This window comes from Cervus elaphus, chromosome 8, assembly GCF_910594005.1.
Source record: "Cervus elaphus chromosome 8, mCerEla1.1, whole genome shotgun sequence".
Lineage (NCBI taxonomy): Eukaryota > Metazoa > Chordata > Mammalia > Artiodactyla > Cervidae > Cervus > Cervus elaphus.
The window spans coordinates 42,441,151-42,468,040 of record NC_057822.1 but is presented as its reverse complement, the minus strand read 5'-3'; the positions used below and the strand labels follow the sequence as shown (position 1 = coordinate 42,468,040).

Sequence of the window (26,890 nt, the reverse complement as noted above, 5' to 3'; positions counted from 1 at the left end):
ATGCAGAGAATACAGAGTTCCTAATCTCACAGAGTTTACATTTATCATGAGACGAGAGAGAGAGAGATATGGGATAAGTCAGTCAGTGGTTAAGTTCTATGAAAGATAAATAAATAAAGCAGGCTAAGGGAAGAAAGAGGGACAAAGATGTGTTACTGTATCAGGAGGTCAGGGAAAGTCTGCTGAGTGGCACCCAGAGACTTCTGGGCTCCAGGTCAGCACCAGGTCCTCTGCCTACTGCTCCCATTTATAAAACATCCTGTGCCGGCAGTAATGCCACTCCTAGAAGAAACAGGTTGGCACTGCTTTTGCAGAGCCCCCCTGCTCAGAAGTGTATGTTGTTTAGTCACTCAGTCGTGTCTGACACTTTTGCAACTCCATGGACTGTAGCCAGCCAGGCTCCTCTGTCCTTGGGATTTCCCAGGTAAGGATACTGGAGGGTGTCTCCTTCAGGGGACCTTTCCAAAGCAGGGATAGAACCCACGTCTCCTGCATTACAGGCGGATTCTTTACTCCTGAGCCACCGGGGAAGCCCCTCAGAACTGTATACGGAATAGTTATTTCATCAGCAGCAGTAGAATGACAATCGGATTGATGATGGAAACAAACAAGCAATGAGCATTCCTTCTGCATTCCAGGCCCCAAGCAGTGTTGCTGTGTTCATTTTACTGTGTTCAACTATCAAGTGTTATAAAGTCCTGCTCTGGAAAAGTGCAGATCAGAGGTGAGTCAGTAAGTGGGACACCATGCTTTTTGGGGAATCAAGTGGTATGAAAGAAGTATAAGCTCAACTTAGCTTCAAAGCAGCCCCGTGCTGTGGTACAGAGGGCACCGACAAGGAGAGGCCCTGTGGCTCTGGTTATCTAGGAACTTCTGCCACCTCATTCTTGACTCCATTCCCCACTCCACCCTAAATGTGCAGGTCCTACGCCACCGAGCCACTTTCAAACGACAAACGCGTAACTGAATATAAGCAGGGCAGGATACAGAGGCAGCTAGAGCCAGACGCTGGCCACATGCAGCAGGAACACCACCCCAGCACTCAGGTCGGGGCACAGATGGCTCTACTGTGGACGCAGTAGGTGGCAACAGCTCTCAGGCAGAAGGAGGTGAGAAGTGACTGCGTTTATTCCAAACCTGCAAACAACTATTCTCCATTTGTTGGATGGATGAAGTTACTCTCTTCAATAGTTTCTCACAGCATTTAGGGGAAAAAAAAACACACACTCCCCAGCATGCCTTGAATCAATGATTCCTGTCTACCTCTCCAAACACAAATCAAGACACTTCATTCAACTACTGTGGCTCCAGTAACACAGTCTTTCTTCAGCTCCTCAAACACAACAGGCTCTCTTCCCATGGACCTCTCCACTTGGAACATTTCCCTTCACCCTCGAGCTGGCTGCTTTTCATCCTTCAAGCTTAAATTAAATGTCACCCCCTTAGAAGGGCCTTTGCTGACCTTACCATCTAAAGGAAATGTAGCTCTAATCCTCCCCCTTGTATTCCCTATTACTCACTTGTTCCCTTCATAGTACTTAACATGATTTAGAATTTGTTTACATGCTGTGTGTAAACGTTCTTTTTATCTATATTCCTAAAGACTGAGGGCAGGGAAAATGTCCACTTTATACAGTATTATATCCCAGTACCTAACATAGTACAAGACTCAACAAATATATGTTGAAAAACAGACAATGGAAATGGTGAAATGTTACACTTCATCTGAGAGCAGTGTACAAAATGGACTGTAGGTGTGACAGGCAAAAATAGACAAGAATAGTGGCTCTACTAAAAAATATGAGGCTGTTTTAGGGTAGTGGCAATGGGAATAAAATGGATGGATGAATTCAGTCAATCCTGCAGATTCTGACAAGCTTATTAGAGCTTTGAGACAGTAAGTAAGAAGAAAAGCATGAGATGGCTTGAACCTGGGCAACTAGGAGAGTGGAAGCATCCTGGACAGAAATAGAGCTGTCAAAAAATGACAACAGATATAAACTATGAGGCCTCAGGGACAGTGTGGGTAAGGAAGCTGAGGACAAAGCATCGGAGGTGCTGGGCATCCTCCAGGAAATGTGACAGCGGCCTCTCAGGGAGAGAAGTCTGATCTAGAGAGATCCTAACTGAGGCTCTGAGAGTGAATTCCAGGGAGAGAGTGAACTTTGCTATGGTTATAAAGTACACGGCTATCATGTGCTTACATTTCTAAACTTACCTCAGCTTTAAGCTGCTTCTACCCTATTCCTAGATCTCTTTCCAGGAGAGAAACTCAAGCAAAAAAAAGTTCTTATTGCTGATTCTTCGGTCTTCTTGTTAAGTGGACACTCAGGGAGATTTTAATTCTAGCTTTACCATCTTCCTTTGCAAGTTTAGAAAGAAATAATTTTTTTTAAAGAAAATCTCAGATACAATAATACAAATTTAGTGAAATTAGCCATAATTTGTATGTTCTTCTGAAACCGTCTATAACTAGGTCAGACATGCTTGAATTTAACATTTAAGTAACAAAATAAAAACATGATTTTTAAAGAGGCAGAAAGCTAGTTTCAACCCCCTATCCTGTGCTTTCTGAGTTAATGATGATAATGGTTAAATGATTTTAAATTGTAAAATGCCAGCCCGATGAAAATCCAGCTAGACTAATTCAAACCATTCTGAGGTCAGAGAATTGAGAAATTTAAATTGCAGCCTTCTCTTCTAATTTGATTAAACTAATGTAAAGATTGTTTATAAAAATAAATAATTACATGAGGCATTGATAATATAAACAAAAATTAGAAAACAAAGTTTGCTAAAGAAACTCACAGCATGCATGACCATTTAGTAGTAAAAGCTAAAAATCAAGCAATGATTTAAAATGAAATACAATGTTAAACTAGAAAAAGTGCAACATACTTAGGAAGACTGTCAGGTATTCACAAAAGTTAAAAACTAGTGAAAAACTACTGCAAATACTTTCTACTCTCAACATTTTCTGATAGTCATTAAGGTCAATAAATAATTACCTTCAATAGGAGGAAAAAATAACCTCTTTTAAGAACAAGGGTGCAGAAACAAGAAAGCACAACCTCAGCAGCCTGAGAGCACAATCAAACACAGAAATTGCATTCTACCTACAAGGCGGGAAGTATTTACATGCAGGTGGGAGGAGCATCACCTTGGTCAGCAAATGAGAAGGCTTTCCTGCAATGCTTCTCAGAAGAAGGGAGGTTTCCCTGTCCAGATAGGAGTGCTTGTGCAGGAAGAGAGAGACAAACAAAACAAAAAAAGGCAACAGAAGTCAGTGGAGGTTTTATGAGTTTAAAATATAAAGCAGACAAAGCAAGAATGATTCTCTACCGTTAATTTCATGTTTCACCTAAACTCAGTGAAATGTATCTAAATTTAAAAACAGAAAAAAAAAAAAAAAAAGAAGGGAAGGGAGAGACCCACCCATGCCAAGAGTCACGCTCTAGCCCACTCCTGCTGGTCCCTCACTCTGGGAAAAGGGATCACATCCTGCAAAGATCATGGAGCAGCCTGTCTGCCAGGGCTGTGCTTGCGAGCGCTGTGTCAAAGCCCAATGACTAACCACATTTCTCCCTCTTGTTAAAGCCTATACAAGACCTACATAGCTTTAAATAGTGTAGTCTTAGAGAGGAGGGAAAAAAAAAAACAAAAACCCTCAGTTTTAAAACTTCTGCAATTATTTCCAATCAATGATAGCTATACCAAGAGGAAAAATGTTCATAAATATTTTGCCTAATGGTATCACGTTTTCAGTAAAATTTTATTAATTCACTTATTACATACTAATAGCACTGCACTGCCCAAGTAAAGGACTTGTATATCAAAGGGATGACATAAACAAAATATCATGAAGTGTTGCCCCTTAAAATGGTTAAATTAACTTATATATTTTCCTAAAAATGATCTGTGAATAACAGTCCCTAAGTGTCCTTTTCTCCCTTAAAATCATTTCAGTATTGCAATCATGTTTATTAAAATCATATAGTATAAATTTCAGCTTTTTTGATATATGTGTAATTTAGACTTGCTTATCCCTAAATAATTCTGTCTTTTTTAATGTTATGTGGTTATTAACCATCATTTAAAACAATACATGGCACAGCTGTGTGGAATTATAGAAAATATTTCACAATATTTATAAATCCAAGTATATATCAAGTTATTATCAAGTTATTCTTGAGAAACAAATTTTTGGAGAGAAAAATAAGTACTAAAGCAGCACCTACTATCATAAAGCTCACTGTCACAGATAATACAATACGATACTTCAAAATTAAAATACTATTACAAAAAAAAAATTAACTTTTGCTTGTACCTATACTATAGTTGGTTTGCTATACTGTATGTCGTGGCCTGTGTTTTTGTTTTTTTTTTTTTTTTTTAGCTTTTAGTTCAAGATGAGCCTTACAAGCATACCTGCCCTTTCACCCACACCTTGGTGGTAAAAAAAAAAATAGCCAGAACCAAAACAAAACAAAAACCCTAAGGTTTAAAACAAAAACTGAATATATTCATCAGTATCAGCACTAACAAGGTCAAACAAGCACAAAGAAAATCACCTCCAAGCCTTCAATTACCGAGATGGTATAATCTCCTGAAGGTAAATATTGGCTGACTTGTCTATTAAAAAAACAGTAGATAAGCAAAATTTCTGCAAACTGAATTTAATTTGAGGTTAGCAATTAGCTAAGACCAGGAAGAATATTGAGAAGAACAACTAAAAAGGCCAACTGTAACCTTCATTGCTCTTATTCCTATTCATTTTTTGTTACTCCTATATAGTGACATGATTACATGATTATGTAAAATATACAGAAAATAATTTCTTGAAAGCCTAGTCTTATTTATATTACTCACAAAAATTACTTTCTCAGAGATGCCCAACATGAGTAGAATATCTCTATTCAGATAATTATTTTTCAAATTAAAAAAAAAATTTGCTTGAGGCCATCAAAACCAATTATTCTTTGGTAAATACAACTCTGTGTGTGTGTGAGTTGCTCAGTCGTGTCTGACTCTTTGCAAGCCCATGGACTGCAGCCTGTCAGGCTCCTCTGTCCATGGAATTTCCCAGGCAAGCATACTGAAGTGGGTTGCCATTTCCTTCTCCAGGGGATCTTCCTCACCCAGGATTGAACCCTGGTCTCCTACATTGTAGGTAGATGCTTTACTGTCTGAGCCATCAGGGAAGCCCAAAATAAATAAAACTCTAGACATTAAATTCAAGTATAAACTTTAAAAAAACTTACAAAATTTACTCCATCTTCAAACTTAAATCACCTCAAGACTTCAAATTACTAAAAATAAAAAAAAAGCCCCAAAAACTGTATCTGATCAGATATTATCTAACTGTATTTGTTTAGAGACCCTGAAGTAGAAGCTACTGATTTTAAAATACTGAAGGTTTAAATAAAATAATATTTATTGTGCATAATAATATTGTGCAAAAATAATATTCATCAAAAACAAGGTTTAAATACTGAACTTTAAAATAAAAAAGGAGATAATCATGATTGGTGACCCCCAAGAATGACACATCTAAAAAATGAGACCACAAATAGTAGCTGAACAAGATCAGGAGTCACGTGTTTGGGACAGGCATGTACTACTTAACAGGGCTCCATGTTCCCTGTAACTACAGGGATTGTAGCTGAAAAAACAAACATCTAGAAATCAGAAGCAGCAAATGCCTTCTGTCAATAAAAGCCTTCCTTTATCTATCTTCCCTTCCTGGTGCCAGTCACACAGGGCTCCAGATCTCCTCAGAGTGGAGGTGGGGGCGGAGGGAGAACCGGTTACTGGAGAAGGATGCGAGAGGGATGAGCAGAGTGGTGTTCAGCTGGAGGACTGAGAGAAGGCAAAGCCAGTGCTTTGGGCACATCATTAAATTCGTCTCTGTCTTGGTACATGCTGCTGGTAACAAAAATGCACATGGCTGCATGTAGGGCCTTCTTATATTTTCTTTCACTCACCACTAATGCAAAGTCAGCAGCCTATTTTAATTCATTAAAAATAGCCCATTTTCTTTATTAGTCCATTTTCTTCCTATCTTTTACTCTCTCCTTTTTTCATTTACTCAATTACTTATTCAATGTTGAGCCTGGAACCATGGCAGACACAGGAAATGCAGAGGTACCCAAGACAGGCATTACCTGGTCTCACAGTTTGGAATCTAACAGGGAGATAACTGACAACCACAAAGCAGTGTGTAAGTGGTAGTAAGAGGCAGAGACAGTGTCTAAACCCAAATCAGAGGTTCAGCAAAGTATTTCTGAGAAGGCCTAGAGTCTAAAGTCCTGCAGGATGAGCAGGAGGCAGCTCTGAGTCAGGTGGAGGGCACAGAGTGAAGTGGTTCTCAGTGCTGGTGGTGCTTCCCTCTGGGACGCATTTCAGGGAGAGCGGGGAATATTCTGGGCTGTCACAATGAGGAGGAAGGAGTATAACTGGTATTTATGAGGAGGGAAATCATAAATGTTAGATGCCCTGCAAGCATGGAACAATGTTACAAAATTAACAACCAAAGTCCTATGTCACACATGAATTTTTAATGTCCTTATACGGAAAATCATATTGCTGGAAATTCCTGTTTATAACAATCTGAGTTTAGAACTCAATAACTCCTTTTACATATAAGCACAAAGTATTTCTATGTAATTTTGATATTCAATGACTGTTCGAGGAATGCTATTTACTTACCACACACAAGAAATTGCACTTAATTCTGTTGAACATTTACCAAGAATTACTCATTACATTGGGAAATCATTTCACCAATGGAAAATCAGCTTGAAGTATAAAAAAAACTTGCCAATACCAAAACTGGTAGCATCAGATTATATTCTGTCACATGCAAGTAAATGATAAGAGCTTTGAAACTGCTTTTAACAGAATTAAGAACCAAATACTAATAATGAAAGAAATGAAAGGCAGGAATTTCACTGAGTTTCATTAACCCAGACTGTGTTAAAATATTTCAATTGCTTGTCTTTCAGAGTTATTTAAAATATAGCACAATGAGAAATCTATAATGTAAAAAGTGTAAAAATCATTTTATTACTACCTAACCCCACGCTACAAGGCAGAGAATAATTTTGTCACTACAGTTACAAATAAGAGTCATTTTATTTGCAAGAATTTTGCATTTCTTCATTTTCTTTTCTTTGGTAATATATAAATTGTACCAGCTCATTATTCCTACTTCATTTAAGGCTATTTCCCTTTTATTAGTTACTATATAGAGGTGTGTTTTTTCTGCTACTATGTGTCATGTGTGAAGTTGCTCAGTCGTGTCTGACTCTTTGAGACCCCATGGACTGTAGCCTACCAGGCTCCTCCGTCCATGGGGTTTTCCAGGCAAGAATACTGGAGTGGGTTGCCATTTCCTTCTCCAGAGGATCTTCTCCTCCCAGGGATTGAACCCGGGTCTTCCACATTGTAGGCAGATGCTTTTACAGTCTGAGCCACCAGGGAAGTCATAGTATGTTTTAATTCTGGGTCCACTCATATTCTTTCTTTTTCCTGTAAAAATGACTTCTGATCTTCTCCCTTTTCTTAAATCCAAAGTTCTTAATTATAAGTAGGTGTAGGATTTGACTTTTTTTCATTGTGCCTTTTAATATTTTTTAAATGGCCAACCACTTAAAAACTAAAATATATACATTAAAATATCATAAATTACTTTTGGCTATTTCTCCCTCATACTAGGTGATAGGGCATTAAAATCACTATAAAAGGGGGGGGTGTAGGTAAGTTATACTATTTATGAATTTCATTTGGGATAGTAAAGATAATGTTATAAATTATTTGTTACAAGATACGGGTATTGGGGCTGAAAGAACTGAGCACTGCTGCCTGAGTGGAAGAGATGACAACGCAGATATGATTATTAAGTGTGGCTGGTACTTAGGAGTTTAGGGGACAGAGGTAAGGTTGGAGAAAGTTTGTCACTAAGCAGGATATAACCCAGTAGTGACTTGTGAAATCAATTCACTGAGTTAGTACCAGTATTTTTAAAGGACAGGAAGGGAGAGGGGAAGAGGAGGAGGGGAGAAGGAGAGGTCAGAGGGAATCTTATTCAACTGCGGGGGTGGCGGGGGACGGGAATTTTTTTTTTTTTTCCAATGCTTCATAGATGACCCTGAAACAGCACTGTCTAATGGAAAAACAATACAAGCTACAAATATAACATTTTCTAGTAACCACATTTTTTAAAAAAGTAAAAAGAAAATGGTGAAATAAACTAATATTAGCATCTTTTATTTATTTTTTTGTACTAAGTCTTTGAAGTCCAGCATGTATTTTTATCTTTATAGTGCAACTCCATTTGGATCAACATTTGGAGTGTTCAATAGCCTCATCTGGCTAGTGGTCACCGCATGGAACAGCACAGCTCTAAAACACCCAGGTTCATTAATCAATGACCAAAGGAAACATTTTTAAAGAAATTAGGTTTCAGTTAAACATTGGTACAGAAGTCATATGCTTGATATCCCCATTCTGAAGAAGAGTTAAATCTAGTAATATCTCGAGAAATTTACAGAAGCCCTTAGCTTAAGAACAAAAAAGAAAGTATGTGGTTCAGGTTCCAATACAAAATTTCTCTATACCAGATACGCTATCACCAACACAATCTTACCATGAATATTAATATTCAATGGTACTGTATCATATGGTTGTTCTTGTTTCTGCTCATGTATTTTTTAAGTCTGGTTTAATTTTTATTCAAAAAACTGAGATATATGACAAGGTTTAACCATCAGGAGTTCTAAAGAATGCATTCCTCTTCACTGATACTTCAGTAGTCCCAATGGACGTGATTACAGAACTTACAGGTGTCAGTTCAGCCTGTTCTTCTGTGAAGTCAATATGACGCTTGGCCTGCTTGCTGGGACATCTCAGAGAAATAGCATGCTGTGAAAATGCAGGAAGGAAGAAAATGACAGGTAAAGGAGGTGGAAAAGGGCAGCTCTCGTTACCATGCAGGAAGAGAAAAGATCACTAAATGGACTCTTGAAACAAAATAGTAATGAAAAGTTGCATGCACCTCATTGTACTGTGCAAAAATAGAAAAGATAAGAACCTGATGATCCTAACCCTTTATAATTTAAAGATAACCTCACTCTTCTTCTGGACAGTAGAGCTCTGTGGCAGAACTACCCAGAAATACCTTGTCCAGTACCAATTCATACTTCCGAACTTCAAATGGGCCTTAACTGCTGTTTGGCAGTACTCACTATCTTCTCTCCTCTCTCTCTCATCATTTCTCTAGGCTTGTTCTAAGTAGTTTCCAAGTTGTTCAAGTTCCTGGTTTCACTCTTCCACCTCTTCACATGCCCTCACTCCCCTCCATTCCTAAGGAAACCACACCTATCTAGCATGACAATCTTCATCTCTAAAAGGTATCCTGCAGCTGTGTCCATATCCTCATCCTTCTCTCCAGTTCCATGAGTTAACACCTGCTTCTCCCCTCCAAAGCTAACCACGTCCTACATCCCACTCATTCCCCCTCTAACATCCCAGCCACTGACACTCAACTGGTCCAGCTTACTGAGGATGAGAAAGACAGAAAAATATTCTTTTGGGTACCCTCCACTTGTTAAACTATTATTTTCTACTTTTCACTGCCAAGTACCCTGAATTCAGCTACAGTATACCTCTTGCACTTATAATTCCCTGCAATCTAGCATCCACCTTTCTTCTCCAGTCTTCAGCCTCTGAGTTGTAACGCATCCTGTAATTCATTCTCAAAGTCATCAATGACCTTTTCACCAACGCGTCTGTCCTTCCTCTCACAGTACTTGCTTCACTGTACTAAAATTGCGTTGGTTGTCTTCTGACATCCCTCTCCTCACACAGTAAGTTATAATCTCATAAAGACACTGTGCATTATGTCCAGTCTTACCCCTTACAGCCCAACACAGTGTCCAGGTACTCCAGCATTTATGGAATGTATGAATAGCTATTTCTTCTTGGCTCTCATGCCACAGGCTTGGCCAGACCAAGACTGATTTTGCTTTCCTCTCTCTACGTTTTCTCACTCAACATATTCTATAACACTGTGTCAGTTACCACATCAATGGGAGGCCTATCAAATCTATACTGCCAATATCCTCATTCTTAGGAAATGAGTACCTAAGTATTAACAGCTAAAAGGGCATGAAAAATGCAACCAACTCTCAACTGGTTCAGGGGAAAAAATATATATATATAAAATAATAAAGTAATGTGGCAAAATGTTAAATTGGTGAACATGAGTAAGAGTTTCATGAGCTCTTTGTACTATTTTTTCAAAATTTTCTAAATTTGACATTATCTCAAAATAAAAAGTTAAAAAATAAATCTATTCTCACTAGGCTCAGTCTCACACACACTCCCATTATATTTCCAAATGCTTACTGGCTAGTTAAAAAAAATCATAATCCAAGGCGTTCAACAAGAGATGGCTACGTGCCATGTTAAACAGTATGATGGAACATTATTAGTTATTGAAATTCAACACCTTACCATAAATGAATATACACATGGGAAGTATCAAAGACAATGTGGACCAATTTTTAAATCTTTACTGAATTTGTTACAATATTGCTTGTTTTATGTTTGCTTTTTTTTTTTTTTTTTGCTATGAGGCATATCTTAGCTGCCCGACCAGGGATCGAACTTGTACCCCTTGTGTTGGAAGGTGAAATCTTAACCACTGAACGACCAGGGAAGTCCCCAGTTTTTACCTCTTCCTTATCACTACTTTCATAAACCTAAAATCTGTGTTTAAAACACATAAGTGAATGTGAAGGTCAACTTACATAAAGTTTGCTCTACACCTTCTCAGTTTCAAAATGTTTCATTTGTTACAAAGCTATCATGCTCTCCATCAATCTCTCAAAAACTCCACAAATCTCTGCAAATTAAGTTATGAATCACTACTTTCTTGAACTGAACCTACAATGTGTACCATTTATGAGCCAGAATCTTGTTCGGGAGGATGTGTAGAAAAGCAGTGATCTGAAATATGAGCCATAATCAAGAAATGAATGACTTTCTACCAGAGTCATGGTTACAAAATACAACATTTTCTTTTGGTAGCTAACAGTTTAGATAACAACTGGAAGAAAGTAGAGGTTTGTGAACACATATTAATGTTTCAATAAAACAGATCTACACCCATTTTGTACTGAGGTTATGTGCTCTTCACAAATATTAAAAATAAATATATCATGACGGTTAAGAATCCAGACCCTTATGGAGCGGCCAGAGCGCCTGGGTTCAAGCCCCAGCTCAGTCATTTCCTGGCAGTATGACTCTGGGCTTATTACTTAACCTGTTTCCTCATGTGTAAAATGGTGTAATGACAGCTTTTACCTCCAAATGTTACTATAAAAATTAAAGGAGTAATAATAACATTATTATTATTAGAACAATGGGAAACCACCAGCCATCATTTGAATTTTATTTAAACCTCAATTCATTTAGATTACAGCTAGCTTATAGTTGTCAAATTTTAACAACATATTCAGGAATATACTAAAACACCACCAGATGGGGATGTTACTACATAAATCTCTTTGCCTTTTTTATACTGCCCGTGTAGTTCTGTCTCTAGGCTTGGATCTGAGAAGCCCTGGCTGGTCTAGCCTTGTCTAGATTCTCTTTCAATTTTACGATGAAGTAGCAAGGTAATGCTATAAGAGCTCTACAACCAGACTGCCTGGGTTCAAATCCTCAGGAAAGTTACCTAGTCACTTTCTGCTTTAGTTCCTTTCATTGTAAAATAGTGGTAATGGTACCTATTCTCAAGGCTCTGTACAAATTCAGTGTTAAGACATATAAAGCACCATGCCCAGCACAGAACAAACAATAACACAGTAGCTGATATTATTTTCTATTTCTCCTCTTCTCTTTATTCCTTTCCTAGATATTTAACCGACTGTTATATAGCCAGTATAAGGTTCTTTACCAGCTCTCCCAACACAAAACAAAACAGACTTCAAACCAAATAAAAATGTTTTTTCGCTTTCAGGTTTCTAAGTAATCCACAAAACAAGGATCAGGGCATATATGCCAGTGCTGGCTGGGTGGTGTGTTTGTACCTCTATCCCTTCTATTAACTTCCTAGGCCAGTGAAATCGAGAATTAAAATACCAAGTTGGTACATGTGGATAAATTTCAGTGAGATGCAGCAACATAGCCATTAGAATTTTAGGAGAAATGCAGTTGTAATAACTAGTAACTCCAATCTTTCAGATATGCAGGCCTCTTAAAATTTCAGAAAGCCCTGAGCTCCCATCTAGCTATTATCTCAGAGCAAAAAGTTGCTTTCTGAGAATAACTTGGGACCTTAATGCCAATGCCACCTGATATTACAACAAACACAACTGCTGTTTTCTTTCCAATATCTCAAAATTTCTGCACATATTTATTCTTGAAAAAGTTCTGGAAAGTGAAAGAAGTAAAGGAATTACACTGAAGCCATCATATGCCATGGTGCATCTCACAAGTTATTAACATACTGGTGTATCCATAGAGATTTCATTAAAAAAAAAACCACAAAAAACCCTGTACACATGAGGGGGAAAAAAAAACAAAACACAACATTGAAAAGCTTTAGTAGCTCAGATATTTAGGAATTTTTCCTATCAAAATATTTATAATACATCATCAAATATCCTTAAAGATTCACAAAACTTTTTGAATCTACCATAAGTTTCAGTAAATGTTTCTAAAAGCATTTTCATTTTAAAAATATATGTTTGTAAAAAAAAAAAAAAATATATATATATATATATATATATATATATATATATATGTTTGTGTATAAGATTCCAAATTCAGAGGAATTGTTAGTTTAAATCCCACCAGAAAATAAATATACAGGTATACTGTAGCACTAACCTTTTATCAGTAAACCCTACTTTATATAAAATTTATAACATGCAATTACTATGTAAATTTGCAAACTGCTGTCTTATTAAAAAATAGTTTTATCTGTTAATGTGAATAAAAGTACCAGTAAGTCAACTGCAACATTTATTTCACATTGCTATAAAGAGTTTTTATTAGAATTTACTTCAGCTACAATGAATTCTAAATTTAAAAACAGCAAATGAACACTACTGATGGATTTCATAAGCATACTAAAATTATTCTGTAATTCATTTTTATGTTTATCCATAGAACGAACTCATATTTTTATACTAAATCAAACGTTCAGGAAATAATAGTTTTTGATGATCAGCTTCACTTTATTTTTAAGATAATGATAAAAGCTGGGAGGCAAATGTTATAGTTTTGGAATTCAAAAACAGACTTCCCAGTTATTTGACCTACTTAATCCCTCTCTGAAATAATGTCTCTACCAAAGGGACAGTTGGAGGCTTAAATGAAATAACATATGTGAAGTACCTGAAAGCACAGTATTTCAACAAAAGTCAAGAAAGAGAAAGGCAAGAGAAAAAGACATCCTCTTCCTGATGTGAAATTATACTATGCCCACCCCTGTTGGCTTCAGAGAGCAAGGAGGCAGAAAGAAAAACTATAAAATTACTTTGTTTTCAGATGGGCAGTTTGAATACCCACATCCCCAAGATGCAATAGTACCAATCTCAAACTGATTTTTCTAACTGGTATTAGTGTCACTAGACTTCAGTGAGAGTAACTATTCTGTCCTCGGTTTCTTTAGAACAGGTATAATTACTGCCTCTAAGAACTTAGAGGTGTCTAAAAAAAAAGTTTCACTATCAGATTTTCCTATGCTACTTCACCTGAAGCACTCCATCTGTCCATCTTGAAAGAAAACTGCTGATAATTTTAGAGTACAGAACTTCTAGACAAAGATGGATTGAACACGTGCATATATTTAAATGCTTGTTCAAATGTCTGATTGCTTCTCTTAGGAGCCAAATAATGTTCTAGGTGCTAATGATACATTAGGAATCAAAGAAAATTTTTGAAAATGCCTCTTCTCATGGAGCTTACATTCAAGTGGAGAAGACAGACAAGCAAAACTTTTAGAGTAAAATAAAGTCAAATATATAGTATTCTAATGGTGATAAACAGAAAAATAAAGTAGAAAAGGGAGATAACAGGCTTCCCTGTGGTCCAGTGGCTGGAAATCCACCTGCTGAGGCAGGGAACACAGATTGGGTCCCTGGTCTGGGAGGATCCCACACACCACGGGGCAGTTAAGCCCTCCTATCACAACTCCTGAGCCCTGCGCCTAGAGCCTGTGCTCTGCGTCACCGCAATGAGAAGCCCATGCATCACAACAGAGAGTAGCCCCCGCGTGCTGCAACTAGAGAACAGCCAAGCACATCAACGAGGACCCCGTGCAGCCATAAACAAATAAGCTTTCTAAGAAAAGGCAGGTAAGTACTCACAGGACAGAGGAAGAAGAATTCATTTAAACAGGGTGATCACAGAAGGCCTCACTGGGAAAGTGACATGTAAGCAAACTCCTGAAGGCAGTAAAGGGGAACCTGAGGAAGTGTATCCAGGCAGGGGGGCAGGTAAAAGGGCTCTGAGGTGGGCTCTGACATCTGGCAAAGAGCTGATAAAGCAAGAGAGGTAGGGAAGAAAGGAAGGTAGGCGCAAGCCATAGAAAGCCGATCTGGTAAGGCCCTGCAGGGATTTGGGTTTGAAAACAGGGAAGATACAAAGCCTTTGGGTTTGAAAACAGAAGGGGCAAGATCTGACTTACCTTTAATAGGACCACTCAGGGCTGCCATGGGGATAACAGACTGTTAAAGGAACGGTGAACACAGAAGACTAGTTGTGAGGCTAATACATCTCAAGACTATGTTGGCTTGATGGCAGTGAAGGTGGTGGGAAGTGATTAAGTCTGGATATATTCTGAAGTTAGGGCAACAAAATTGGCTGCTGGATTGGAAGGAGGATGGGGAATAAAAGAGAAGGAGATAAAGATTCCAAGGGTTTTGCTGATGAACCGGAAGGACATAATAGCCGTTAACTGAGATGGAGAAGACTGTGGGAGGAGTAAGTCTGGGAGAAAAGATCAGGACTTCAGTTTTAGACCAGTTAAATCTGAGTTACCTTTCCGATGACCAAATAGAGGTGTTGATTAGAAAGAGGATGCGTGAGCCTGGAGTTCAGGGAGACACACTGGCTAAAGAAACCTGTATTCCCTTGAATCTAAAGATGAGTTAATGCTGGTACTTTCTTGATCTTTATCAGAAACTGTCAACAGACAGCTTCAAACAACACGGTGTTACTGCCGTATTTCTGACAGTGAGTGAGAGATGCTGACTGACTTTTGAACATGGCTTCTCTGCCTTGACGGTATTTTGGGTCAGATAATCTTTGCTGTGGGGGCTGTCCTACTGTAGGATTTTAGCATCACCCCTGGCCTCTACTTACCAGACATCAGTACCACCCTTCTATCACTGACGATCAAAAATGTCTCCAGACATTTCTGAGTGTCTCCTGGGGGACAAAACAGGTTCTAGTTGAGAACCATTGTTTTAGAGGGATTAGGATGGAAGGGGGGTTAGTGTACCTTAAATAAAAGAGATGGGGATTAAAACTGGGGGGCTGTCAGTGTATAAGATGGCCAGAGAAGTAGACAGAGAGAAAGGCAGTCTGATGCCTGCACCCTGGGGCACCCCAAGGTTAAGCGACTGTAGACAGGAGGAGCCTGTGAATGGCCAGTGAGGCAGTTCCAGTCCTTCCATAAATCCCACTGAAACAAAGAAAAAGGATTTTGTTGTTGCTACTGCGTTAAAGACAAACTCATGAGAAGACATGACAAAAATCTAGAAGCTAGAAGCATCTGGTTGAGTGTACACAACTCAGCATGCCCCAGGAAAGCTGAATGCTAAGCCCAAACTGGAGAAAAGCAGAGAAGCACCCCAATTTACATTCTGTAACCTCAAAGCAGAAGCAGAGGAAGTGAAGGTGTGACGAAAAGCAGGACTGGCTGAGAGCATATTTAAGAAAGCAGTTAATTCCCAGATCTTTCCTGCCACCAGCAGCGGTCTCAGGTTCAGACTGATATTCACTCATAGGACCAAGAGACCACAGCTTGGCACCAGGTTCACTTAGCTCTGCAGAAAGACAATGTGCTAGCATGCGACATGCCATCTTCAGAAGGGATTTACACAACCCACCAGGGGCCTTAGTGGACCCACCATTGTAAGAGAAAGAGGTCATCTGAACAGGCACAGACATCACCCTGGCCTGGGGAAATCTCACACTCCACAGGAAGCAGTCGTGCATCTTGACGGCCAGTGTGTGGAGATTCCAGAGTCGCTGGAGGCGTATGTTCGTGCTCACTTAGAACAGTCACCTACTGCACACCATGACCAAGTACAGTGTCTTCTCACAGGCTTCTACAGTTCACTCAGTCTCCCTGGCCCATATGCAATCACCAATCAGGGTCAGTTTACAATAAACAATATTACTTGGATACATTCTATATTTATTAATCAAGTTTTTAGTAAAAGGATGCCAGGAAAAGGAAAATCCAAGGTTATTTCCCATGGGAAAAAAAAAGGCTCAGATCTGCTATTGTTAAACCTTTCTACTTAACACAGTGATTCTCAAATGGGGGCAATTTTGCCTCCAGGGAATATGTACCAATGTCTGGAGACTTTACAATTTGAGGGATGTATGCAGTTATTATGGCAGGCTTCCCTGGTGGCTCAGAAGGTAAAGCATCCATTTGCCTGCAATGCGGGAGACCTGGGTTTGATCCTGGAGTGGGAAGACCCCCTGGAGGAGGGCATGGCAACCCACTCCAGTATTCTCGCCTGGAGAATCCCCATGGACAAAGGGACCGGGCAGGCTACAGTCCATGGGGTTGCAAAGAGTCGGACACAACTGAGCGACCAAACACAGCACAGCACACGCAGTTCTGACACCTGGCGGAGAGATACTGGGGACGCCGCTCAACATTCTACAAACGCACAGGACAGCTCCCCACAGCAAGGAATTATCTGGCCCAGAACGCCAATAGTGAGGATGGGTGAGAAACCCTGACCTAGAACGATTAAATGGAAGGTCGTGTGGAGGACCATTCCATATCCCATGCCTTCTTTCCCAATGGGCTGTAAAGCCCTGACAACAAAGTACATGCCTTCCACGCAGGGGACTGGAAGAATCTCCCCTGGAGAAGCTTATCCACCTGAGAGAAAAAATGAATGATACTAGAATAAAGACTTCAAAAGACAAAAAGGAATTTTAAGATGAAATTAACAAACACCAATTTTATTCAAACCAAGTAAAAGATTCAATCAGCTGGGAGAAAGTTTGGAGTCGAAATAGTAATAAACATACAAAAAATTATTTTAAATTTTAAAGAATTAATTCCAGGAAAAACAAAATGTAATGTCCCCAAAAGGAAATGTAATGTAAGTATATACAGTTTAGTAGTGAACTGCAAGTATACAGGTCATGATAATATAAACACTGAATAGTTACCAACCAAAATAAATTGGGAGGAGAGGGGAGAAAAGAGAGGAACTGTCTACGGAGCGCTATATCCTAATTAGCTATATCCTCATTTTCCGGAGTGAGAAGTCAGTAAGTAACACAAACAACTGAAGGGAAAAAAAAAAAAATCAAACTACAGCAACATAACTGTAGATTTAATGATAGGTAAATACACTAAGAATCAGCTAAAAGAGTAGAAAGCACTTATCCCTGGGAGCAGAATACAGCATGCATGTAGCATGTGTAGCAGAGTTTTCTTTTTTTCTTGGTAACAAGTCTCTTTACAACTTTATGACTCTTTAACTTCATGCATGCAAAACTAAAGTATTTTTTTAAAAACTGTATTTGAGTCTGGTGGCAATTTAATACACAGGTTTGGGATCTAGTAAGCCTCCGTCAGTTTTCTTGGCTTGAATCAGAACAGACTAGATCCGAAAAAAAAGTATACTGAAACAAGTTCCAGATTTGTTAAACCACTTTACTACCCATCTTGGCAAGGCAAAAAAACAGGCTGATGGAAAAGACTTTACCTCCTTTCCTTGTTTTTTCCTGGCTTACTCACAAAACTTTACATTAAGGTCTTATCTTAAAATATTATATCATTGTACACTGGCATCCTTGCCCATGGATGTCACTAGATACCATGTGAAGTGTTTGCTAGGAGACTTCACTTTTTATTTTATTTGCTCTTCAACTGTTACTTATAATGAGTGTGCTTTTTCTGAAGGAACTTTTATAATAAATGTATCTTACAGATGCAAACACATACACCAAGATTCTTAATTAGTGCATAACCTGTCCTCATGCCTCTTGACCCAACTCAAAATAATATAATTGAAAAGAAAGTACATACAAAACACAGAATAAACAAGAAAGCATATCTCTAATAAAATATTACTCATATCCCAACAGGTAAGTCTAAAAGATGTAAGTGATACATGCTAAGGAGCTGGTGCTAAAGATAATGCCCAGGTTTCACAATGGAGAAAGCAGTTTTCTACAGAATACAAACCATTTAGGAAAGTTTCATTAAATAAACAAAAGTTTATTCTTTGATATAACTTGCTAACTTCCTTTACAAGCAACAAAACTCAAATTTATCTTTAAATTACCATGATTCATGCTTCTTTTGTGCTCTATAATGCCCAGAGTGAAGCCAGGTACATGAGTGGGTACCAAGAGTTACTGACTGATAGAAATTGACCAACTAAATTAAACCAATGTAACAGATACAAACTTTGAATTCTCTGTAAGTCCTTAAACAATGTTTTGTAAGATTTTAACTTAGTACTGATTAATATAAATTATTTTACTCTATTAGAAGAGCACTGTAGGTATAAACTGAACAGAAGGCTGGTTTTATTCTGCCCCATCCGTTTTCTTTTTTCTTGCTGCTACCTTATAACAAAATAGCTTTCTCCTTGATGAACAAAACTCAATTTTAAAAATTCTCCTTCATCAAGCTCAGCTTTTGCTAAACTTATTTCATCCCAAATCCATTCCTTATCTTCACCTCCATCATATCAGAAAAACTTCATCTTTTAAAATCTGTTCATGTCTATTATATCACTTTTGACACTCTGAACCACAGTATGTAGAAGGCAGACTATGTACTATTAGTTTGACTTTACTTATGAGAAACTGAGATTCACAAAGACTGAATAACTTATTTAGGACCCAGTGGGTAGTGAGACACTTGGAACCAAGTTTTCTGATTCCAAGTCCAGTGGTTCTTTCCACCACACTACATCCACTCTTTGCTACTAAAATGGAGTAAACGCTGAGAACTTATAATCTAGGAGAACTATAATGGGGATATGAACCATTTTTTCAAGTGGCCATTTTATAATAAACATATTAAAAAGCAATTATCAGCTTAATAGCTATTATAACTTAGTAAAATATCAAATATAAATCACATTTCAAGCTTTTTAATCATATGATACAACTGACATTAATATAAGGACTTCAAATAGTCGTAAGACTAAAACCAAAGAAACTAAATTTTTCCTTAATCATCTTTGTGACACTGCTGTATCTGGTAATACATTCTTTCTATAGTCTGATTTTAAAACTTAGCTCAGAGGTATTTCTGATAAATTTTAAGTGTAGGAAAAAAACGAGAAAATTTATTAGAACAGGATTGAAAAAATACCATTGCCTCCTTAATACTGAAGTGATAGGGAAGAAAGTTTCATCCACTTACCTCAGTAATTGGCTGCCCCTGATGTGTCAAATCCAGTTCTTGAGGGCGTGCTACTTTATCAATATCCAAAGAGTCCATGCTGGAGGTTGCAGAAGTGATGCTTGAACGAGAGGAGTTACTAATGGAGCGCACTTCAGCATCGCTCACTGTGCCCGCCGACGCTGTTCTCCTGTGCTGGCTAGTTACTAAGGGTTTAGTATCTTCTGGTACAGACTGCTGGGCAGCCTCATCCATGCTCAAGGAGGCCTGTTCTAACTGTGCGGTGATGTCATCCAGGGAGTAGTTGGCATGAGATGGTTTAGTTATCCTGTTGGATGAAGAAGACAGTCCTTTCAAGGTGCCATGTTTTGATGTATGTCGGCTAGCGGGTAGTTTCTGAGAGGCCTTTGTTTCTGCGACTTGACGCTTGGTATTTCCAGCACCGATACTGCTGAGTTCCTGCTCTATTGAGCAAAGATCGGCCATTAGGGCATCCAGATCCACAGTTTCTCCCTGATTCAGAGCTTCTGCAATGTTTCCAGAACACAATGAATTAGAATTTACACATTCTACTATAAATCAGTCAATGAATGCAAGAGGAAAAGCAAAAAAAAAAAAAAAAAAAATCACCCATTTGGGCATAAAGCCTATCAAATACCACAGTTCTAACAGTTTTTTGTCCATTTTAAACTCCAAGAGAAAATTTCACAAGCAAAGAGCCCATCTTTTAAGATCTGTGGTAATCAAAAGAGAATAAAATTATGAGTTGAAAGATAAAAAAATAGAAAAGTTTTGTACTGTTCTATTAACCACATCCCCCATGCAATTTTTCACCAGAGGCTCTAAGTGTCAACATGACCATAGCCCTGGTAGAGCTGTTAATACCTAAAGATCAGAGGGCATAAAAAGAAAAATGTTAAGACCTAAAAAAATCACAGATTGAAATGTCAGCTCCACTAGGTATAGTTCATTAAATAAAGGCCAGAAGGGCTGATCTTTTAATTAATAACAAGTAATTTCACTGGACTTTATCCCACTGCAAATATAATAACACAATTAAGTTTGTTGTAGGATTCCATGTGAGGATATACTTTGCCAATTACTAATAACTAGGAAACTATTTTAGTTATATTCCAGTTAGTTTTTTCTCTGATTATCTGAATTAGTAATAAAATGCACAAATCAAGAAATATTTGACTCAGTTGTTATGCATATATAGTTTTTATATTGAGCTATTTGGAATTGTTGCTGTATTATTTCCATATTATATAACTTAACATATTTTATATTTCATTTTCAATTACATCTTACCATTCAAGTTGTATATGGAGAAGCGATAAGAAAAATTGGCCATGTTTGTCTCCTGGCGAAGAGGAGATCTTTTTACTGGTTCCGTGGGCTTGTCAGAATCCAAACTCTTTTTAAAAAGAAAGTTTAATGAGTCATATTAAATTCAGGTCTCAATTGTAATAAAAGATGAATAAAGTTTATTCTATGATTAAGTGAACTGTCATAAAATAGTTAATAAAATCAAAGTTCTTCTAAGTATCAGCCTTGAGGAAAAGCATAACTGGTTTTCACATCATTTTGGTTATAGTTTTTTCCATTTTTAGATATATGCTTACTTAAGGCACTTGACACAGTCATAGTTCAGAGTAAATATCTTCCCAAACACAACAAGTATAGTGGCTGAGCTCATTTTACATAAATTCACTATACAAAAAGGTAGGTACATGAATATGGGATGTGAGGATAAGAAATAAAAGGGAATAATGTAGAGAATTTTGTTATCTCTTTCCTCAAAGGAATTTGTTTTTGGTACAACTTAGCCTCATTCTTAGAATGAAACACCCCGAAGATAAGGCACAATTCTGGACTCAAAATTATGAGAGCCACGATCTTAACAGAAAGTGGCTATAACTTTAAACAATGATGGAATATCCTGTTCTTTTCATGTTCTATCAAGGTGAGTGTAAACTACAACCCAGCTATACTGCCTGTCCTAAGTCTACAATTATATTCTGCACTTTAGGGTAGGGTGTTATGTAAGTTAACTCACCACCTCTTTAAATGACCCTTTTTTTCCCTCTCTAACCTTTCTACAATAAGGAAAATAAGGTGGTTACAACAAAGAAATTCAGGGAAAGGGTCAGTAGTTATTTAGTGTCTTTTTAACTAAATATGCAAATATCAGGATTAGTCTTTCAAATTTTTAATTTCTCTAATTATCAGATTTCAAAGAAAAAAGAATGTTGAACAATCTTTTTGTAGAATCACAGAATTAGATAGAGTGCTATCTTTTTTATTCATTTGTTTTAACTGAATCCATTTAGATAGTGTCTATCCAGATTTTAAAGCTATCATCTGAAGGAGATCCACAACTGTTCAGTGCTTTCTTTCAAAGTTTAATGAAATAGCTAGGAAATTCTTCTTTAACCTCAAACCTAATTTTTCCACTACAAGTTAAGGCCTAATTCTCCTTCTCTCAGTGGAAATGAAGACTGATAGGTAGATAATGTTTTCAGTAAAATCTGAGGATAATTTAGGACATATTAAAAATCAATCTATTTATCAGTTCAAATAAACAAATACTTATTATAATTATCTGCTGTGTCCATGGAGCTGGAGCAGAAAGGGAAATGATAGGAAATATTCCTTGATGCCAAGAAATGGGTACTCTAGTGGAGTGGGTTTTTTTAACCTTTTTTATTTTTTTTGGTGGTGGTGGGGTGGTGGTGGTGGAATTGGGTTGGGAGTGGATGTCATTGAGAATGTGATAAAAGCCATGCAACTTCTTGCAGAAAAATGCAAATACATGCAAAATTTTACAAACAATTTCAGAAGATTCAACAACCACTAGAAATTTAAAAATAATTTAATATAAAGTTGAAAATCCATTAATTAACATTGTATGATACAGGTGCATGGATGACTGTGGCGAACTAAAATAATCAATTCTGAAGTTTTAGCCACTAACTTAGTAAAATATTGTTTGAAAATTTCGCAAGTGTTAAAAAGTAACTTACTAGCAGTGAGGGACGGGGCTTCCCAGGTGGCACTAGTGGTAAAGAACCTGCCTGACAAAGACAATGTAGGAGATGTAAGAGACACAGGTTCGATCCCTGGGTCAGGAAGATACCCTGGAGGAGGAAATGGCAACCCACTCAAGTATTCTTCCTGGAGAATTCCATGGACAGAGGAGCCTGGCAGGCTAAAGTTCATGGGGTTGCAAAGAGTCGGACAGGACTGAGTGACTTAGCACGCCCGCATAGCAGTGAGCGGTATTCTCCAACAGTTTTACCCTGTTTTCTCTGTAAGACAGCTTCATACATAAAAAAGGAAGGTCAAAGCATTAATTTAGTACCCAACTTTTTTGATGAATGGCTCTTACATGTGTATGTAAGGGAATTTAAAATATACAGAAGGTTTATACAAATATACATAAGATTTTCCTGTATTCAGTAGAAATGTTACCTACAGTGGAGTAGCATCAAGTCTACTCCACCTAGAGTGTCTAGGCTTATACCTGCCTGTCTTTCCTCTTTTTTGGCCTCTCCCCAAGGATGGACAATAAAACACACAGTCAAGGAAACCCCTGGGAGCTCCCTGGGTGCCTAGTGTTAGGATTCCAGGCTTTCACTGCTGTGGCCCAGGTTCAACCCCTGGTCAGGGAACTGAGATCCTGCCAGTTGTGCAGCATAGCCAAAAACAAACAAAAAAAAATGGAAACCCCACACACGACAGCTGGCTCTCACATACTTTCTTCTTTCATTATTATTTGCTATTTCCTCTACTTTACTTCCTCAGCACAGAACTGCAGAGCCTAGTCATCATCTCTAAGCCAAAATCACTTCTTTTTAAGGAAAAATTAAGAATTAAACTAAAATGGTTTGGTAACTACATAAGAAAAGAGCTTTATCAGCACCAACGTTGCGATTTCTCCTGATTGGAGATGAAGAGAATGACCTTATGAAATCCCATGCTGTGCTGGTTGTGCTTAGTCGTCAGCTGTGTCCGACTCTTTGCAACCCCATGGACTGTAGCCCGCCAGGCTCCTCTGTCCATGGGGCTTCTCCAGGCAAGAACACTGGAGTGGGTGGCCATGCCCTCCTCTGGGGGATCTTCCCGACACAGGGATCGAACCCAGGTCTCCAGTATTGCAGGCGGATTCTCTTACCATGTGAGCCACCAGGGAAGCCCAAGAATACTGGAGTGGGTGACCTATCCCTTCTCCAGGGGATCTTCCTGACCCAGGAATCGAACTGGGATGTCCTGCATTGCAGGAGGATTCTTTACCAGCTGAGCTACCAGCGCAGCCCTAGTAAGAGTGAAAGTGTTCTTCTCAAAACTCATCATTAACAGGTTATGGTCACAAACATGTCTGCTTTTCAAAATGATCTAGTAAGAATTACATGAACAGTTTCTCGGTTTCAATTCCAGAATGATATGGAAAGAGATACAGAAACAAACTAGTACTTTAAGTTTCCACCTTACCATCTACTCTTCTACTGGTTAACGAATTTCGTACTTAAGTAATTTAAACAAAAGTTCTTCCCAGAGATGTCAGTTAACGGTGAATGAAATAAGTCTTGTTCTAACGTTTTTACTGTTGTAAAGTCGTGTGCATGCTCATTCATGCTGACTTTGTGACCCTGTGGACTACAGCCTGCCAGGCTCCTCTGTCCGTGGGGTTTTCCAGGCAAGAGTACTGGAGCAGGCTGCCATTTTTCACTCCAGGGATCTTCCCGACTCAGAGATCAAACCCACATCTCCTGCCGCATCTCCTGTGCATCCTGCATTGTCAGATGGATTCTCTACCACTGAGCCACCTGGGAAACCCGCCATAAAGTTAAAGTTGTTTTAACAAACTTAACTATCTTCATATATATTGAATATAATGTATTAACCAGGGTAGTAATAGTATATGCTTTTATTCTAAAAAGCGACCCTGTTTAGAGGACAAAATAATTCTTTAAAAAACAAAAACAAAGATCCAATAAAAGAAAATGAAAAAACTTTGCCACTGTTTTAAAATGCAGCCAGGGATGAAACTTTGTCAGTATTCTGGGATCATGTAATAGAAAATATCTGCATGTGACAATACCATTTATACTGTAAAATGTGTTCATATCCACTAAGTTACTAAATAGGATTTGCTAAAATTTAGATTTTTACATTTTAGGCTTTAAAGCTTTTTAGCCAGCAATTCAATTTATAAAACAGATTTTAGAAATCCCTCTAGATACACAGAACTTCTGTCAAAAGCATTAAAAAAAAAACAACACAAAACTCCTTAAAATAACCACAGAAGAGAGAATCTTGTGTTCCTAGAGTTACTATTCATTTACTTGTTAATGTTTTAGACATTTTCTCTTTATAGCAGTATTTTAAAACATAACCTATGTTCATATCCTGAGATCTACACAGTAAAATCTGAACACACAGTGATGACTTAAAATTCTCAACCAGTTTTTCAAGCACTGTTTCTAACCTGAGTGAGTTTGTCTAGCTCCCCCAGCCAGGCCCCAAACATTTTGTCTAGGTCCTGATCTTCCTTGTCACTGTCTTCTTCAGCACCATGGTCAATTTCTTCATCCGACAGCTGCTCCATCTGAAATACAGATATGTGTACAATGAACAATTATACGATAAACTTGAAAAATCATGCAGTTTATGTTCTGATATATATTCAAACCTTGAAAACCAAAGACTATATTATAAAAGGAAACTGGAAGTCATAAATGGAGATAAGGTTGACAAGTGAATAGAAATGAGTGATTAAGTCTCAAATTTTTAGGAAAACAAATTATCAGATAATACTTTGGCTACCTGATGCGAAGAGCTGACTCATTTGAAAAGACCCTGATGCTGGGACAGATTGAGGGCAGGAGGAGAAGGGGATGACAGAGGATGAGATGGTTGGATGGCATCACCGACTCAATGGACATGGGTGTGGGTGGACTCCAGGAGTTGGTGATGTTCAGGAAGGCCTGGCGTGTTGCAGTTCATGGGGTCGCAAAGAGTTGGACACGACTAAGCGACTGAACTGAATCAGAAGTAATGATTTTTAAATCATAAACCACTCCCATTAATCGGAGGATATTATAGGAGTACAGTTCTCTCCACTAAGAGATCCTGCAACACACCAAATAGCACAGAAATAAGACTTTAATAAGTTATTATCTTACTTATTCTGTAAAAATCCATTCAAATAAGTATATATCTCATCCAAAAAGCATTTCAGAGAAAAGACAATGCAAAATCTTGAATCTATTAATAGTTCAGTTTGTTGAATTTGTTCTTCCTTCTATCTTATCCTTCCTTTCTAACCATTTGTCTTTTACTTACTTACCTATCAGTCCCTGAAAAATTCAAGGAACTAAAACTCAAATAGAAAACTTCAGAAAGCTAGAATTGAAAACATTAAATTCATATACAAAATTTCTTACATGTGGTGACTTTTCATGTTTAAGTTCCCTGAAAGAAGAGATATTTTCTTTTTTCCCATTAATAAAATGGTATCTGATGTGGAATTTGCATATTTTGTGAAGGGAGGAAATTTCTATTTTGTGAAGGGAGGAAAAGTTATATAAAACAAGTAAGATCAATGACTGACCAGATACTTAGTTCTTTAAGTAAGATTAATCTGATTAATATAAAATATTTCATTATTAAAGGCTCTAAGAAATCTTCAGTAACACTTAAGCTTTGCTTAAATCAACATATCCCAAATTTACTTGACCACAGTATCTTTTCCTTCTATTTGGAGTAATACCTATTAACTTTCCTAGGGGCATAATGAATATCTTCATTGTACATGCCATACTCTTGACTCACACTTACGAAGACACACATTTTGTTCCAGTGGTTCTGGGCAATATTCAGAATACAACCTGTCAGCTACCTTGAACAATTTTTCAGAGTAAAGATATCCTTAATCTAGAATAAGAATTTGTATACATCTTATACTTCCAAAGCATCAATCAACAAAATTACCTCTGTGATCCTTATATGTAGTTATGAGATACATAAGGAATTTAACTATCTGATTAGGTGCCATGAAGTTAAACTTTAAACCTGATTTTATTATATAAAATTTTATAGAAATGGTCAAGCAAATACTGTTGCAAAATCAAAACTGATTAGCTCTAATGAGGTTCAAAATCAGATATCCCACTTAACTAATTAAGAAATTCTCATTTCTTAATTTCACTACTGTAACAATGTATATTTCAGGGCATTCTACCTTGACAA

General features: G+C 37.7%; 1 protein-coding gene across 5 annotated transcripts in view; it reads right to left on the bottom strand.

The window, feature by feature from the left end:
- RAPH1 (Ras association (RalGDS/AF-6) and pleckstrin homology domains 1) overlaps nt 1-26,890 on the bottom strand; it is a 99,493-nt gene that overhangs the window by 35,056 nt on the left and 37,547 nt on the right. For 2 of the 5 annotated variants that reach the window (XM_043910313.1, XM_043910314.1), the window contains exons 2-6: nt 25,128-25,247; nt 20,948-21,053; nt 19,658-20,163; nt 8,842-8,922; nt 3,161-3,235 (exon numbers count right to left, since the gene is read on the bottom strand). In XM_043910313.1, the coding sequence (XP_043766248.1) occupies nt 3,161-3,235; nt 8,842-8,922; nt 19,658-20,163; nt 20,948-21,053; nt 25,128-25,247 (888 nt within the window). The remainder of the gene's footprint in view (nt 1-3,160; nt 3,236-8,841; nt 8,923-19,657; nt 20,164-20,947; nt 21,054-25,127; nt 25,248-26,890) is intronic. The other 3 variants (XM_043910309.1, XM_043910311.1, XM_043910312.1) reach the window with 3 other exon arrangements.